Consider the following 17,192-nt stretch of genomic DNA (forward strand, 5'->3'; position numbering starts at 1 on the left):
TTTCGACCTCCCACCCCCGGGGGAAAACAACCACCCTGTTTCAACCCCACCCGACCCCGATCATATTGAATGCGATCTCTTATCTGCATTCCCTCCCCCACAAAAAGTAAAATCTGCAAAATTTAAATTGCAGCACTTTCTTCTTCGGTCTCTAAGGGGCTTTTACATCATCTTTCTTATTTATAAGATATATACAGTATAGAGAGAGAGAGCCACATAGGGTACCCGGAAGCGGATTCGCCGGGCCACGCTAGGTTAAGGGCAGCAAATGCCAGCCGAGCCAACGGCGGGGGCGGGGGAGGGAGGAGAGAGCGCAAAAAAAAAAAAAACCCTTCACCTACTTCCGTGCGCATGTGCCACCTGACGGGCAGGCGCCTGCGTAGTAGCGGATGGGCGGCCGTCAGCCCTCGGTTTGGCCAGGCCCATCGCCGAGCGGCTCCTCCTCCCCCCTCCCAACTCCCTCCCCCCCCTCCCCGGCAGCGCGGCTGCTGCTGCTGCTGCTGCTGCTACACCGGGTAGGTTTCCAGTCACTATGGCGGCTCCGTCTGCTGCTGGGAAGGTAAGAGTGGGAGGGGAGGGAGGGGAGCTGGGCGCCCTGCTCCGTCCGCAGCCGCCCCTTCCCGGCCGCCTTGCGTGCGCTTCTGCGGAGCCCCCGGGGCCGGGCGAGAGGCGTCGTCGTCGGGGTTTCGGGCCCCGCCTGAGCCCCCGAGGCTTCTTGACCGGGTTTGTTTTGATTTCCGCAGGTCGAGGGAAAGTTTTCGCTGCCGGCGGCCGCCTGAGAGAGAGAGAAGGAGGCGCCCCGCTCGGAAGGCGCCCCGGCCTCCAGGCCTCTCCGTCGGCGGGAACGGGGCGGCGAGCCCCGCCAGGGCAGGGCGGAAAGGCGCCTCTCTCCCCCCCTCCCCTCCTCAGGAGAAGGGAAGGAGGGAGCGCGGTCCTCGCTCGCAGCAGCCACCTGCAGAGTCACGGAGGGAGCTGCCACCGGCCTTCGTCAGGCAGGCGCCACCTTCGCTGTCCGCAGCCTTTGCTCCGGGAGCCACCCTCCGCCAGTCCCGCCAGGCAGCATCCCGACAACCCCGGGCTCCCTCCGCCGACAAGGCATCTGCATTGCTCGGGACCGTCGTCGGGGCGATCGCGGCACTTCTGGCTTCCGTCAGGCGTCCCCAACCTGCTGTCAGTTTATCCCCCCCCCCACTTCCCTCGAGAAGACCGCCCCGTGCAATGGCTGGCATGCATCTCCAGGTGTACTAAGCCCCGTATAGCTCCGTGGGGGAATAATAAAACTGCCACTTCCTGAATGATCAGATCGGTGGCTCAGTTGGCTCCCTGAAAGAAAGAAAAAATTCTAGTCTGGGCCTGTGCAATCTTGGTGAGGGGGGCGGAAGAGAGCCTACTCATTAGTTGGGCATCCTCCCACATTGCCGACTGTGAGTTGATGGGTGAAGAAGATGAACCGCAGACTTACTTCTGGATCAGCTGAACTGCCTTTGTTGCAAAGTCTTCCCGGTGGCTCTCCAGTTTTTGCTCCAGTCTTGTAAATCTCCAGTCTTCTGTTTCCCACTCTCTGAATCTTCCATTGTTTCTCTCTATTGAGGAAAATCTTGGGCAGTGTTTACGGAAGAGAGCAGAGCCAATTGCATCCCGAACAAGTATTTTGTGTGTGAGTCATCCACTTGGATCTATAGCCATCCCCACCTTAATTTAACAAGTTCTGTTTCATTTCTGAGTCTTCAGATGCTTGTTCATATTCTTGAGAGAGATGGATTGAAGTGGAACATCTTAGATTTACTACCGGCCTTATTAAAAGAAACAATGGGGCTTTTTTACTGGATTATTGCCAGCATTAGTTCACACACTGAAGGTATGAGTTGTTAGAGCTCACTTGCAGGTAATGTTTGCCCTGCTTTAATGTAAAGTGCTGTGGAAATTTTGCTTATCAACTGTGGAGGGTGGCTTGGATCAAGAAGAGTTCCTCTTCTGCCCTGGTTGGTGTGGCACCACATATCTATCCTCAATGCCTTCAGCCTTGGCTATCTTCACTTGCCGCCCGAACTCTCACCCATTTCAAGAACGTCATGTCTACCTGGATGAACCTGTCAAAATCGGCCGTTCAGTGGCTCGATGTCGACCAGCTCAGAATAACGCTACCTTTGACTGTAAGGTTTTGTCTAGGAACCATGCGCTTGTCTGGTTTGACCACAAGACAGGAAAGGTAAGGCAATCTATATTTCTAAGGAGAAGTATAATGAGCTTGATGTTTATTATTTTGATCAATGGTTGGTTGACTTTAGTAAGTCTTTGTAATTGACCTGAAATTGTACAGCAAAATGATTATTCAACCTGAGGCAAATTACATTCTTCTTTTCTTTTAGTTCAGCTAATGGAATATTGCATAAGAGGATAGATTTTTGGCTACTATTTATATTTGTAACACTCGTGCACAAAGTGTTTTAAAATAATGATTACATTTGTTCATCCAACATTCTTGAGAGATGTCATTGTACTGACATATAATCAAAGCTGGGAAGTGGCTTCAGGATACTTGGACTTCCACCCCAATTGTTAATGCTGATACCGTTGACCCTCAACACTGCTATAACACATATTTTGTGGTGTGCAAACAGCATATTCAGTAGTTTTTATTCCTACTCCTAAGTATTTATTTCCTGGTTCAGTATGTCTTGAGTCTAGAACTATGGTGGAAATTGATTTCTGCCTCCAAATACCAAAACTCTTGTTGGTCCACTGGATGACAATGGTTTGAAATTCTGTGGTATTCTAGTTTGATAAGATCAAGTGGTACAGCTAATGTTGCAACTAGTTCTTGCTTGCCATGCCAGGGAGTGCAGTACTTAACTGAAATACTTGCTTTGTTTTTTTTAGTGAAATAATTGTAGCTCTTAGTATTCTTGAATTGTAATTCAAACCTCAAACATTTTATGGGAACCAAAGGAGCATTAGAAAGTTGTTCTATATAGCAACTATCCACCCTCCAAAGTATGGTTATCTAAAGCAATGTGGCTGTATTTGGTTTCTGTGGTTTATTTGGTTTTTATGTATTCTGGCAAGAATATTTCAGCTTTAGTGATAGATAATTTGATTTTAAGCAGCTGATGCATAAATATAGGTAGAGCTTTCCTATCTGTTGTGGTTTACCTTGGTATAGTATTGAACTGTACAATATTTCCTGACTGTGTATATGGACATATCAAGAGGAATTGGGGAATTTAGTTTTTTTATACACTAAGGTATTTTTTTCTTTTTTGCAAGTAAGATGAAGTTGGTACCTATACACTACATGTCATCTTATCCTCTACTAGGTATTTCCAATGAGGACATCTGCTGCTTAAACGTTTAGAGGCTTTGTAGTGCCTGATTTTGTCCAGCAGGGACTGAACTGGAAACTCAAATCAGTGTTTTATGCTAAGAAAGGAATTTAAAGCTGGGATAGCTTAAGTGACTTCGGTTTAACTAGTGCTTTCAGTAACTATAAAAAAACAAAATGTTTTGCTATGTTCTCATGTGTCTACTCTTTGTAAATCTTTATCACCTGCTGTTTATGTTATCTATGTTTAGTATTTATGTTTTGCTGAAGACTGCTCTACTAATTAATATATTAGCAAAATTACCAGCTGGCTGCTTAATTTGGCACAGCATGGGTGCATTAAGAATGTTTGTTCAAAGTCTTACTATATTTTGCGCAGTAGTGAAACACGATGGGACAAGTCAAAATAAGTTTCATAAGTTGAAGCGTGAATTAAAGAACATTAACATAGTGTAGCACTTTTATGTGGAAAGGAAAATAAACCATTTCAAAATGCATTGTCTGGCATTCATTCTCATAACAGTGTAACAGCCTGGTTTACTTCTTTGCAGAAGTCTTCAACCTTGAAAGATAGTTTTCCTAGCTTGAGGGAGTAGACTGAAATGGTCTAAAGTATTTTGTCAGCCTTCTGACTGGTATATTCCATACTATTATTTTCAGAATATTTCCAGGTCCTTTTAAGAATACTTATTGTTAACTATTATTGTTTTATAAGTTATCTGCCAAGAGATATCAATGACAGGCCAACAGTAACAAAATTAGAAAATTGAGCCAAAGATTTCAGTCTTTACTTGCGAATTTTTAGCTTTTGGCAACTTGTGGCAACACATATTTTTAAAATGTGTTTTAACTGGGTATGTATGATTGCATATATATGCCTTTGAATGCCTTTGAATATATATGCCTTTGAATGTTGGCATTATTGGTGAGATTTATTGTTGTTTAATAAGGATACAGGCTTAATGTGGTTACTACAATCTTTCAACTTAATATTCTGGAGTTATCACTTACCCTCTGCTTTACTTGTCTGAGCAGTTGCTTCTTATCCTATAAATGGAGATGGGATAGAGCTATACATGCATTCTTCATGGCACTGCTGCATTTAACATACTGCAGCATTATGCCCACATGGTTCTCTTTCATCCTTTCAGTCTAAGAGCTAGTAGCAGATGGGAGGTGGTGGTGGTGGTTATTTTATATACTGCCCTTCATCACAAGATCTCAGGGTGGTTCACAGGATAAAAATACAAAGTAAAAGCACAAACAAATACAGTGGTACCTCGGGTTACATACGCTTCAGGTTACAGACTCCGCTAACCCAGAAATAGTACCTCGGGTTAAGAACTTTGCTTCAGGATGAGAACAGTGTGCTGCGGCGGCAGCAGGAGGCTCCTTTAGCTAAAGTGGTGCTTCAGGTTAAGAACAGTTTCAGGTTAAGAACGGACCTCTGGAATAAATTAAGTATGTAACCCGAGGTACTACTGAAGTTAAAACAAAAACAACAAAATAATAACTTTTAAAATACATTTAAAAGGCTGTAGAATATTAATCAACCAAAGGTCTGGTTGAAGAGGAACATTTTTGTTCAGTGCCTAAATATAAATAGGGAAGATGCCAGACAAACCTTCCTGGGGAGAGCATTGCACAAATGGGGGGGCCACTACAGAAAAGGCCCGCTCTCATGTTGCCACCCTCCGGATCTCACATAGAATCCTAGAATCATAGAGTTGGAAGAGACCACAAGGGCCATCGAGTCCAACCCCCTGCCAAGCAGGAAACACCATCAGAGCACTCCTGACATATGGTTGTCAAGCCTCTGCTTAAAGACCTCCAAAGAAGGAGACTCCACCACACTCCTTGGCAGCAAATTCCACTGTCGAACAGCTCTTACTGTCAGGAAGTTCTTCCTAATGTTTAGGTGGAATCTTCTTTCTTGTAGTTTGGATCCATTGCTCCGTGTCCGCTTCTCTGGAGCAGCAGAAAACAACCTTTCTCCCTCCTCTATGTGACATCCTTTTATATATTTGAACATGGCTATCATATCACCCCTTAACCTCCTCTTCTCCAGGCTAAACATGCCCAGCTCCCTTAGCCGTTCCTCATAAGGCATCGTTTCCAGGCCTTTGACCATTTTGGTTGCCCTCCTCTGGACACGTTCCAGTTTGTCAGTGTCCTTCTTGAACTGTGGTGCCCAGAACTGGACACAGTACTCCAGGTGAGGTCTGACCAGAACAGAATACAGTGGCACTATTACTTCCCTTGATCTAGATGCTATACTCCTATTGATGCAGCCCAGAATTGCATTGGCTTTTTTAGCTGCCGCGTCACACTGTGAAGGAGACGCATGAAGAAGGGCCTCAGATGATGAACACAGATGTCCAGATTGGTGTATATGGGGAGAGGCAGTCTTTGATTGGATAAGGTTAGATAAGGGAGAACAATAGAGCAACATGTAGAGTTGCTGGAACATTGACCTATCTTTAAACAGAGCTGCCTGGGCTAAACTATTAGTTGAGCCTGCAGGTAAGAGGGGATTCAGAGCTGCTCAACTGGACCTGAAGAGCTGCTCAGACTTAGGAGCCAGACCCATGTCAGCAGTATCACAGGGCCGCTTCAAACCCTATGGGTCCTGTTCTATCATGCCTTTGGAGTTGGTACCCACAGTTCTGAAACTGAAAGATAGCAGAGGCTAGGCTAGTATTCCCTTCCTCAGGCATAGTGGTTTAAAGCATAAGGTGCCTGGGTTCCATTGCCAGGCCCCTCCATGCAAGACCCCTAATTCCTCACATGGGTAGTGGATTTGTCTTCCATGGCAATTCATTTGTCTTGCGTTTATTAGAAGCTGCTTGCTTAGAGGCAATTGGGAACTTGCCCTTGCTTGGTAGGTGTACCACACAAGGAATCTGGTCTTGGCTAAGTTGTTCAGAAAAGTTGTATGCGTTTATAAAACCTATGCATTCAGCTTGACTGTCTTAGTAGTTGGAATATACACTTAGGGACAGACTTGCTGTGGGTAAACGGGCAACTTTTGATTCCCAGATGTTTGACTTTCAGAAAAAAACTTGCCCAGCTAGATTTCATTTGTGGTTGGGAGTCTGTGGGATGTTTTGGCTCCTGCTGGCCCTTGTGGTTGATGAGACTACGATAGGTTATACAATGTGTATGCTTTCTTGTGGACTAGGGCTGTAAGGGGGAGGATGATTCTTATACCTGGCTCTCAGTTACTCTTGCTGAACTTCTATTTATGTGCTGCAGTGTCCATCATAGAATGAAGAAAGAATAAAGAGCATATAGAAAAGTTTAATACAGATTGCATACCTGTACAGGTGACCTTTAGCCAGCTGCTCATGACCATGATTGTGGTGATCCTGAAATGTCACTTGTCCTGTAATGTCACTTGTTGTGTTTCCCAACTTAAGCATAGTAAATTAACACTGAGCATTGCTCTGTTCTTTGTCAGCTGATGAAGGGCAAACCCATGTGTAGTAAAATACCGGTATGTGATATGAAAATTCATAACGACAAAATTTTGAAAAGTTGACGTTGTCTGTATTAAAGGAAACAACTAGCATGAAACACAATAAAGATATTTATATCAAAGAGAACTTTATAACTAGTTCTTTAAAATGACAGACTAATATCCTCCAGTGCAAAAAGTTAGTAAAATAATTCATGTTCCTGTTCTAGTCAGCTTTTGTCTATCAGAAGCAGGGAAGGAACAGTGAAATATAGAATCTGAAGTTGATACAATTCCTTGGGTTAATGAAGTTAAGAGTTTTGATAATATGAAGTATTCTTGTGTGTTTAGGCATTTCCCCCTCCAGACATTGAACCTGTTCAGTTTGAAGACACCAAACAAGACGCTGGTTTATAATTTACTGAGAGAACACCCAGTTGGAATGAAACTGATACTTTTTGTTTGTGTGGTTTACGCAATGAAGAGGGAATTGTGCCTGTAACCTTAAACTAAAATAAACTTCACTGTTAAAATACTTTATTTAAGAAACTGGAAGAGAGTGGATGCCAGCAGTTAATAGCTGAGGGATGTTACTGCCTACTGATCAGGATTTTCCTGCAGTGATACCAAATGTAGCTACTACTGCAGAGCTAATACTGTAATTGTTGGAGCTGATCCAGTACAGTCACACAGCCTTGGTTCTGAACTCGAACCGCTTCAGTACTTAAAATTAAATTTAACCAAACCTCAAAATGTTACCTTATGACTTTTGACTTAGGCTTCAAATGGGCAATTTCCCCCTATTAACTTCAATTTGATGGCCATCATTTGCTAACATACAAGTGAAGTGTAAGTTAGGAAAGACAAATGGAACCTGCAGCAAAATGTTGCAGCAAGGTCCTCTGTTCAGGGTTCAGAACTAGCCATGGCTGCTTCCTGTGCATTCCAAACTTAATTCGTTCTGGAGGTCCGTTCTTAACCTGAAACTGTTCTTAACCCGAAGCACCACTTTAGCTAATGGGGCCTCCCGCTGCTGCTGCGCTGCCACCACGCGATTTCTGTTCTCACCCTGAAACAAAGTTCTTAACCCGAGCTACTATTTCTGGGTTAGTGGAATCTGTAACCTGAAGCGTATGTAACCCGAGGTACCACTGTACTTAGTATTTTATGGCTACTGAGCATGCTCAATCCTCCTTGAGCATTTTGAGTTTGTTTGTTTGTTTGTTTAGTTTAGTTCCCATTAAGGTTTTTCCTATAGGCTTCTACTTCAGCAAACCTCAGGGTTCTCCTAAGCATTCTGATACTTCTCTCCTGTTTCTTAGCAGCCCGTTTTGATTACATAGTTGTTGGCACTTAGTACCTGAGTTTGCTGTTGGAATGACTGAGGACATTGTTTTCAGTCAATCAAAGTCAGACAGATTCTAGAGCTCCAATGAGCAAAGATATTGGCAAGGAAAATATATCAGTAACTGATAGTTATGCTGCATAACAAAGTATAGCAATTTAATTCCGTATATATGCTTAACTATAGCACAACTGGTAGATTGATATACATACATGTTCTTTTACCTGAAATACAGCTTACGCGTTCCTTTAACTCTCACATACTATACTTGCAGACTTGCAATCTGGCATTTCTGGGTCTTTTGGTACTTCTTGTTTTAACATGACTCTAAAAGCTAAACCCCTCTGCTACTGGTGTATAAGTATGGTGTAAAATTGCAGATTCATCATAAATTAACCTGATAACAGGTTTCATAACTCTTAAATTGTTACTGGCCCTCTCTCAAATGGTAGATCAACTAAGGTTGCTTGGGGTGAAGGCTCACAAAGCATTTTATCCCTCTGTCCATGGATTGATGCACTGTTTTCTTCCTTAATATAAGCAGTTGTTTTTAGCACTTAATCTTCTTCCTTCAGGTCAGGAACCTCAGGCACCAATTCCTCTTGGGTCATCAAATGACAGGAAGGTAGATGTGTAGGATTGAAAGGGTTCTGCTTCAGGATTTAAACTGAGGCTTAATATCCAAGTAGTAATGGTGGTAAACTATCAGTTAACTCAGTTCATCTTAATCAGAAACAGTTTTTTCTTAGTGGAGTAGCTGTGGAGTTCCTGGAGAGTCTACAGGTAAGTTGCTTGACATGACGTTGGAAGATATTTGTCATTGTGTCTGCCTTGCATCTTTGCACAATTATGGTTGCCCTGGGTGGTTTAAAGAGGTTGGCCAATAAGTTGTTTTGGGGGGCAGTAAATTATTCCTATGAAATATTTTCACAGGACCACACCCACCTTTAGATACCACCTTGTATATCAGTCGTTCAGGAACTTTCTCTGAATCAGATATGGCTCAGATTTCTATTGGGCAACTATTTTGTGCTTTTCAGGCATTCCTAAATTATGGAGGACAATCTGGTCTCCTGTCTGTCCCAGTATTGAACCTGCTGATCATATCCAAGTTTGTTGTGGATGCTAAATTGACTTGCTGTTTTAGAGGCTAGCTGATAGGCCTCTTCCAGTGTTCTTTCATCAGTGCAGAATATATAAAATCTGCAGACTCCATAGGGCAGCAAGCAGCTTCTCTAAACACAAAGGTAGCCCAGATATAGTAAGGGGAAAGTCCTGTGGCATAATTTATTGTACAATTGAATGCATGCATAAGGTGTTGACTCCATTTTCCCTTTCTTGTGGATTCTAATAAACCAAGCATATCAAGTAAAATTTTATTGAACCTCTTAGGTTGATGGGCCTTTTGCACATGGTAAGGAGTGTTGTATGGCTTCCTAATACCTGCAAGGCTTGCAGGAATTTGGAAGTCACACAACATCCTTTACCATGTGCAAAAGGACCTTCAACCTCATCTGATTGAATACATTTTGAGCAATCAATAATAAGCCAAGACTCTCTCGCATAGCATCTCTGCTGCAGGACTGCCATGTTGGTCCTTGGCTAGACCAAGGTCCCTGGCTGGCCATAGTGAGAAAAGTGATCTTTCATTGCAAGGATACTGTATTGCAATGAAATCCATACAGGCTTTACTCCAAGAGTGCTTCTGTAGTTATATAACAGGCTTCCTCAACCTTGGCCCTCCAGATGTTTTTGGCCTACAACTCCCATGATCCCTAGCTAGCAGGACCATTGGTCAGGGATGATGGGAATTGTAGTCTCAAAACATCTGGAGGGCTGAGGTTGAGGAAGCCTGTTATATAAGGAAGGTTAGCTGCTCAGTGAGGGAAGTTCTTTTCTGGATGCATTTAGCACAGTTCATGCAGTACTGTTCTATGTCTTTGGCCATCCTAGGACCATAGTGAGGGAAATTACCGTACTTCTTCTTTGTGACTAGCTAGGCTCCATGGCAGCCAATTTGTGGTAGCTCCCATAGCAATTTCTCAGATTTCCAAATGTGCCCATGGTTTCAAGTGGTTAGTTTTATAGTGCAGGTAGTTTAGCTAGATCTGTGAAGATCTAGTTATTCCCTCTAGCAGGAGATGACACGGCTAGGTGTTCAGGGATGATTGGAGTTGGAGAGCAGCAACATGTGGAGTGCCAAAGGTTCTGCAGCCCTGATCTAACATAATGACTACATTTCAGACATCATGATAAACCTTGATTTATTGTGGTGCAAAGGAGCAGAAGAGGATTGTGAAACTGACTTATTTCAACAAAAAGTGGTTAAGATTAACTACGTTCAGGGGTTGAACATAACACTAAAGTGCAGTTAATAAAAAATGGAAGTGAACACTTCCAATCTCTGACTGAGCCAGGGGAAAGCCGGTGACAGTAGCCTGAGGTTCACTGCAGCTCATTCTCATAGCAATGAAACAGTTTTTATTTCCTTCATTCTTGTTAGTAGAAGAAAAATGAAACAGGCCAACTGTTGTGGGTTGACAGTTCTCTGGCTGATAGCTAGTTTCTCTGGTTTACCTCCAGATCGTATAAATATTTCACATTTTACATAAGGTTGTATTTGATAGCTAGTTTCTTCCATAACAAAATTACAGATTGACACTGTGTATTCAAAAGTTCATATTCGGCTGTAACATAAATGATTAGAAGAATAGGCAAAAACATTGCTTCTCCAAGGCACCCACATTAGGACTACTGAATTCAATGTCACCATCTCCATACTTTTGACACAATAGATTAGGAAGATGTCCTTTCATTTTAGCTTTGCTCAGACAATGGATTAATGTTAAATGAATAATCCTCAGACGTTAGAGCAGGAGTAGTCAACATAGTGCCCTACAGATGTTGTTGGATTCCAACTCCCATCAGTCCCATCAAGCATGGCAAGTTATCAAGAATGATGGAAGTTACAATCCCAACAATTGGAGGGTCCCATATTGGCTATCCTGGCTTAAGGGAAGAAACCAGCTTCAAATGATGATTTAGAAGGTTGGCTTCTTTTACAAAGCCATAGTTTTATGATTAAGTAGGGTTTATATGAACTAATTAATTGTGGTTAATTAAAAATGAAAATGGATGTTTCTCATCTCAGACCCTGAGGATCGTGCACACAATGCTAAGGCAGTCAATTGTATACTTCTGTTTTTAAAATATCGCACCTAACTTCACTCTTAGGGTATCATATTAAAATTGAAGCTGATATTGTATACACGTTTATGATTTTCTTTACCACTGTTTACTAGACACAAGTGAGTTACTGTCTGCCTTAATTTGAACATGTGATTGTTCTAAAGAAACTGGCTTAGAAATCCAGGTGTTAAAAGAAAGAAAAAGCCATTAATTATCTCACAAATTAAATGCTGATTATGTTTGAAGTGAATCATTTCTTGACATAAATATTGGGTAGAGAAAAGTGAGCAGCAGAGTACACACAGGTATTTGGATATTCTCAGTGTACACTTGAATCTCTTAAGGCCTGGTTCAGCCACATGAAGGTTTGTGTAGCATTGCTGCCTAATTGCAGGGTGGCAAATTTGCCCCATTGCCCCACCACTTTAACCAGATATTGGAAGTGGTTCTTTGTTAATTACTATGACTCATTTGGGATGAGCACAAAATGTAAAAGAGGTATAATTTAATTAGTTCTTAAGCTAATCATAACATACGTGGGGGTGGCATTTTGGTAAGGACAGCTATAAACTGGGTCAGATTCAACACCAAGGAAAGAATATGTAGAAAACATTGATATACCCAGTTTGTAAGTGCCTTTTGAAACTGCAAGCATAGAGCAGAAGGGAAATCTCTGTTTCTTTGACTGTCGGGAGTGCTAAAACACTATATTTACAACACAGTGGAAAACAGCAGTGAAGAATTAGCTCAGTCTGTTTCCTGCTGTTACCATTTCAGAATGTACCTATTTGATGTTGTTAAACATCCATAGGATTGTAGAGATGTAAGTACAGGGGACCTCTCACTAAATAGCAATGATCTATCCAGGTTGTATCCACTGAATGAACTGCAGGCCTGAGTTTTCAACTAAACGTTTTTAAAGCATTAAAAGAACATAATAAAAATAAAAGAACATGCTAATTTTATTATTTGTTTTATTGTCAGCTTCTTTGGAGCCATTTAACTGAAGGATTGTATGCAAATGTACAAACAGGCAGTGGCAAGCTGGGCAGTGAGCAAAGCTGCCTTGGAGACAGGAAGGGGTCCCTGGTCATGCTGCCTGCTCTGTCGCTGGGCCTGCTGGCACCATTGCCTTCTGCAGGGCTTCCCCCCTTGGTGAAGCCCACCCAAAGTGTCCCATGGCTGGTGGACAGGAAAGCAAGCATGGGACACCACTAGAACAAGAAACACTCAGTCTCTCTGCTGGGGACAGTAGGCAGGCCTGGCTTGTGGCTGAGGGTCAGTTTTTTTTTAATCTCCATGCTTATCCCAGGACAAAGCAGATTTCCTATGCGGTGATGAATGCATTGTCTGAAGTTCTTCACTCAGTCTTTATTCATCCGATGCCACTGAAGATATTTTTACACACACTTAGATTCTTTTTGATATCCACAGTGGTTTTATTGTTAAATTGAGATTGGCAAGAAACAACCAAACAAGGTTGGTTTTTTTATGTTAGAAGGTATTTCCCCCCCACTTTGTGATCCCTTTTGGGGGCGGGGAACAGAAAGAAAAAGAGAGAGATAAATGAGATGATGGTAGAAAGGGATAACAAAGGGGTGGCCCTGTCAATGTTTAATTGCCCTCTGGCCACTGTTTGGGGGTGGCCCTATATAGAAAAAGGGTTCTACACTTCTCTTTCAATGTAAAACCTTTTGTCAGTATCGGTATAAAAACATTCATGCCATAGGCTACTTGCAGTGTTTGTGACTGCTGTAAAAAGAATTGCTAAACACACAATAGGGTTGTTATGCGAAGATAAAAGTTCACCAGTTTGGTGTATTTCTCTTTGTTTCAGTGTTGAGATTAAAAATAAACCAGATTGTCACCTTCGTAGCACAGGTGTAGCAGTTACCTAAAGGCAGTGCCAATAATTCTTCACTGGGGTTGGGGCAAACTGGCTTTCAATCCAGGAGGTCTGCATTCTTATATGAAAGTGCTTTCAATATCCATGACAAAGACATGACTCATAGCAAAGAACAAACTGTGTGTGTGTGTGTGTGTGTGTGTGTGTGAAGGTATTTATGTATTGCTTTTCAAGCAGACCTCAAAAAACAGTCATAAGTTTATTACAACAATAAGCATTGATTTTAAAAAGTAGTAAAATAAAAAAGACACCCTGTTTAGAAGAAGCTATTACTTCTATTATCTAGTTACATAATCCTGAATCCATGGGATTAAAAGAAGATGCATTCCTGGCTCCAATCTTGACAGTACAAACTGATAAAAGTCTTGTAGAGTGGGATCCAATGTAATCGTTCAGGGAATGGAATTCATTTGTTTCCTTCTATAAACAGAAGATCCTTTCATTGATGGAGTGACTGTTGGATCACACTCATTTATCTTGACTACTATGAATACCTAGGGAATGATCAGGTATAGTTCCAAGTTGATAAAACACTTAGGAAGCAGCTGAGCTCCAGTTTCCCTTTCCGATTCATGGATAAGGCTGTGTTTAATCTCTTAGTCAAAAAGGCTCTTCTTTGTAGGTGTTGGTCCAGTTGTATTTATGAGACACTGCCTTTTCAATTGCAATTTCCTCTAAAATTAAAGAGGCAATTTTGTATATGTGGTGGAATTAAAATGTGTCCAGCATGTTGGTGGTAATGTTACAATATACAAGGTTAATTCTATCATATGATAGCCCCCATGGGGTTATATCCAGATTTTGAGCACAGAGCGGCCAAACAATTAACAAAACAACTTTATAATTGTTAATGCTGTGTTGGTGTCTTTACTATGCTTTTTCCTTAACAGTTGAAAAGGTTATTGCATGAAAGAGATGTCACTCATAACTACTGGAAATTGCCAATGGAAAGCTTGTGACCCATTTGCTTAAACTCTTGGCACCACCATATTTGGGAACCTGCTTTCATGGAAAAGTTAACACACCAGATAAGATTGTCGAAAGGCTTGTCTGATACTTTCCAAATAAAATATTTGTTTGTTTTTGTAAGTGGAAACCCTATTGCAGTGTAAATCTTGGGGACTGACCTGATTACTATAGATCATGATTTGCCCTAAGACTGTCATTGTTTAGAAGAGGGGTGGCTAAGCTGTGGCTCTTCAGATGTTGCTGAAATACAGGTCTCCTCAATCCCAGCTAGCATGGGGCAATGATCAGGGATGGTATGTGTTGTAGTTGCTGATTGATCACATTTAATAATGACTTCTGGGAAAGTAAAGTTCTACTTAACTATGAACTTTTATTCTAGATTATGGGAATTTTTAATTTTGCTTGCTTTTATTCCTTGAATCAATGCATTTTGAGTCACAGGGATCTCCTGTTGTTTCTTTCTTTTCACTTGTACATAGCGAGTCTTCTCAAGGGGCAATGGTTTTGTTGAATGACTTCTGCTGGTGTTTCATTGACAACTTGGATTTTGCCCTTTAAAATATTTGAAGCTGTATTGACATTTGTAAGTTTACCTCCATAGATTCTACCTTCTTTTTCACTGCTTGATTTGTAAATCAATTATTTTATTGAAATCGTTGACAGTGGGAAGCCTTTTGCCTTGTTTGGAAACTTGGCAACTGCAGCAGTGAATGGCATCTTACTGTTGACCAGTTAATAAAAAAACGTTCATTATAAAGTACATTATAAACATTTGAATAAGTGTGATTTTAGAGGATAAAATCAGTTGGATGGAGGGGTCACAGTGAAGGTGTTGATGTCAAGCATCAGTTGAGAGAGAGCCTTAATGTTAAGATAACAGGTAGCTTTTAAATACAGCAGAGTGGCTGTAGTTGTAATCTGAAGACTGTGCATGATGATTGGCACATGCATAGGGAATTTTCACTTCTTTCTTCGAAGTGCTCCTGAGACTATCCTTAAAGGCTTCTTCAAAGCATCACCCAATCATAGAATAATAGAACTTTTACCAGGAAGAAAACCCAGACAGCATTTGGTAAACACAACAAATCTGCATTCTTTGATTGGCATTTGGAATGCAGACATTTGGCTCACCCGTGTTATACGGCACATAATATGCTATATACTGTGTATATTGCAGTGAATATATTATAATGTCTGCAACTTCAACTTCTATGCACATCTCTTCTACAGTAGTATGCTGGAAGAGAAGAAAAGTTTTTCTCTTGATCTTGTTTAACATTTTGTTGTTTGTTCCATTTCTGATCCAACAAGCTGCATGATGTATTTTCTCAGCAGCGATTCTGTTGGTGGTCCTAGGTGGTGCATTTTTTTCAGGAAAAAAAGGCATCTCAGTTCCTTTGCCAGAAATTACACATACTGAACACCATCTTGCAGTTTGAAATGAACTCTTATTTTTTTTTAATGCATCTCCAGTTTTTCTTCTTTGTTTTAGTGGATCAGTTTGCCCTATGTGTAGGATATTGCCTTGGAGCTCCTTAACTTTTCTGATATGATAAAGATTCATAGTTCTGTTTCTGTTGAGGATGGAAATATATTGATCATTATAACAGGTATTCTTGGGATTATAATGGGACCTTGAGGTCTAACCGAAAATACTGTATTTACTCAAGTCTAATGTGCCATCGAATCTAATGTGCACTTCAATTTTCAGAACCTTGAAAGTATTTGCTGGCGAATGTAAATGTGCCTTCGAATCTAATGTGCACCTTAATTTTCACAACGTAATTTGGCCAAAAAAGGTGAGCATTAGAATCGAGTAAATACAATATTAATTTACACCCTTTTGTGTCCTGCTTTTCCTTGAAGGAGTTGAGGGTAGCATATATTGTGGGAATATGGTCATTTGTCCATAAGAGCATGGGCAAAAGTTTATTAGTGCAAGGATGATTTCATAGCAGAAAGCATTGCTTGGAAGCATGATCAACGCGTGGACAGCTCATGCCATCCGATGATTGGTCCACGTAGCATAACATGATCAACTGCGTGGTCTGGTGTGAGAACATGAGACTAATGTATTGTATTGTCTTTTATCTGCTGACGGAGGCAAAGCTCTCTCCTTGAATTTGTATCTTTTCTGGGACTCTCAATAAAGGTTGGGGCAGCAGCAGCTTCTGAGAGAGCTGCGGCCAGATTTCTGCAACCCATCTTGGTGTGAGACTGATTATTTACGGATGGCGAGCAGGTACTCGTCAATATATGGAATTAGATATTATTTTGAAAACAACTATGTAGGATTGTGTAGGTTTCAGGCCATGAATGATTTGGCCAAGGCTGCACAGCAGACTTTGTGGCTCATCAGATATTGATTCTCCCATGATCAATTGGGGCATCTCATTGTTTGGCTGGTATCCTCTCAGCTTTTTTAGAGGTCTTAATTCCTCTTTATTATCTCATGATGCAGCATAGTTTTAAAGCCATAGTTGTCGAACAGTTTTGCTTTCCAATCCCATCCAATTCAATCCAATGCCCTCTGATATCCTAGACGGAAACAGACTCTGTATATGTGGGCAAGCGCAGGCGGAAGACATCTTGCACTATTTACTATGTTGCCCACTATACATGGGACCCAGGAGGCAATTTCTCACCACCCATACATGAAAGATGTCTCCCCTGGCAGAGAAGTTTCTATGGCTTCTTAGCGATGTAAACACTTCAGTGACTCTTCAGTCACTTCAGTCGCCCTTTTTGCTTTGGTGGCCAAAAAGATCAGAAAGAAGACCCAGTGAACTGCAAGGGAGCCACAGATACCTAAATAGAGACCATTGCTTGTGGTGCAACACCCCTTTTGCTTGTATTTATTTTTTATTCAGATTTGTCATGACCAATGGATAGTACAATAAAGTTATTTGGATCGGACTGCATTTCTTGAATTTGAATGCCAATTTTTCTAATCTCCTGTCTCAGCTTAGCTTTTCCAAGACAATTTTGACACTGCATATTGTCA

General features: G+C 41.5%; 1 protein-coding gene across 18 annotated transcripts in view; it reads left to right on the forward strand.

The window, feature by feature from the left end:
- The first annotated feature begins 423 nt into the window (after positions 1-423).
- SLMAP (sarcolemma associated protein) overlaps positions 424-17,192 on the forward strand; it is a 90,515-nt gene continuing 73,746 nt past the window's right edge. For 17 of the 18 annotated variants that reach the window (XM_081850995.1, XM_081850983.1, XM_081850997.1 and 14 more), the window contains exons 1-2: positions 424-559; positions 744-2,209. In XM_081850995.1, coding sequence (XP_081707121.1) covers positions 2,012-2,209 — 198 coding nt within the window. In that variant the 5' untranslated portion in view covers positions 424-559; positions 744-2,011. The remainder of the gene's footprint in view (positions 560-743; positions 2,210-17,192) is intronic. The other variant, XM_081850993.1, reaches the window with a different exon arrangement.

This window comes from Podarcis erhardii (genome assembly GCF_964252035.2).
Source record: "Podarcis erhardii genome assembly, chromosome: 2".
NCBI lineage: Eukaryota > Metazoa > Chordata > Lepidosauria > Squamata > Lacertidae > Podarcis > Podarcis erhardii.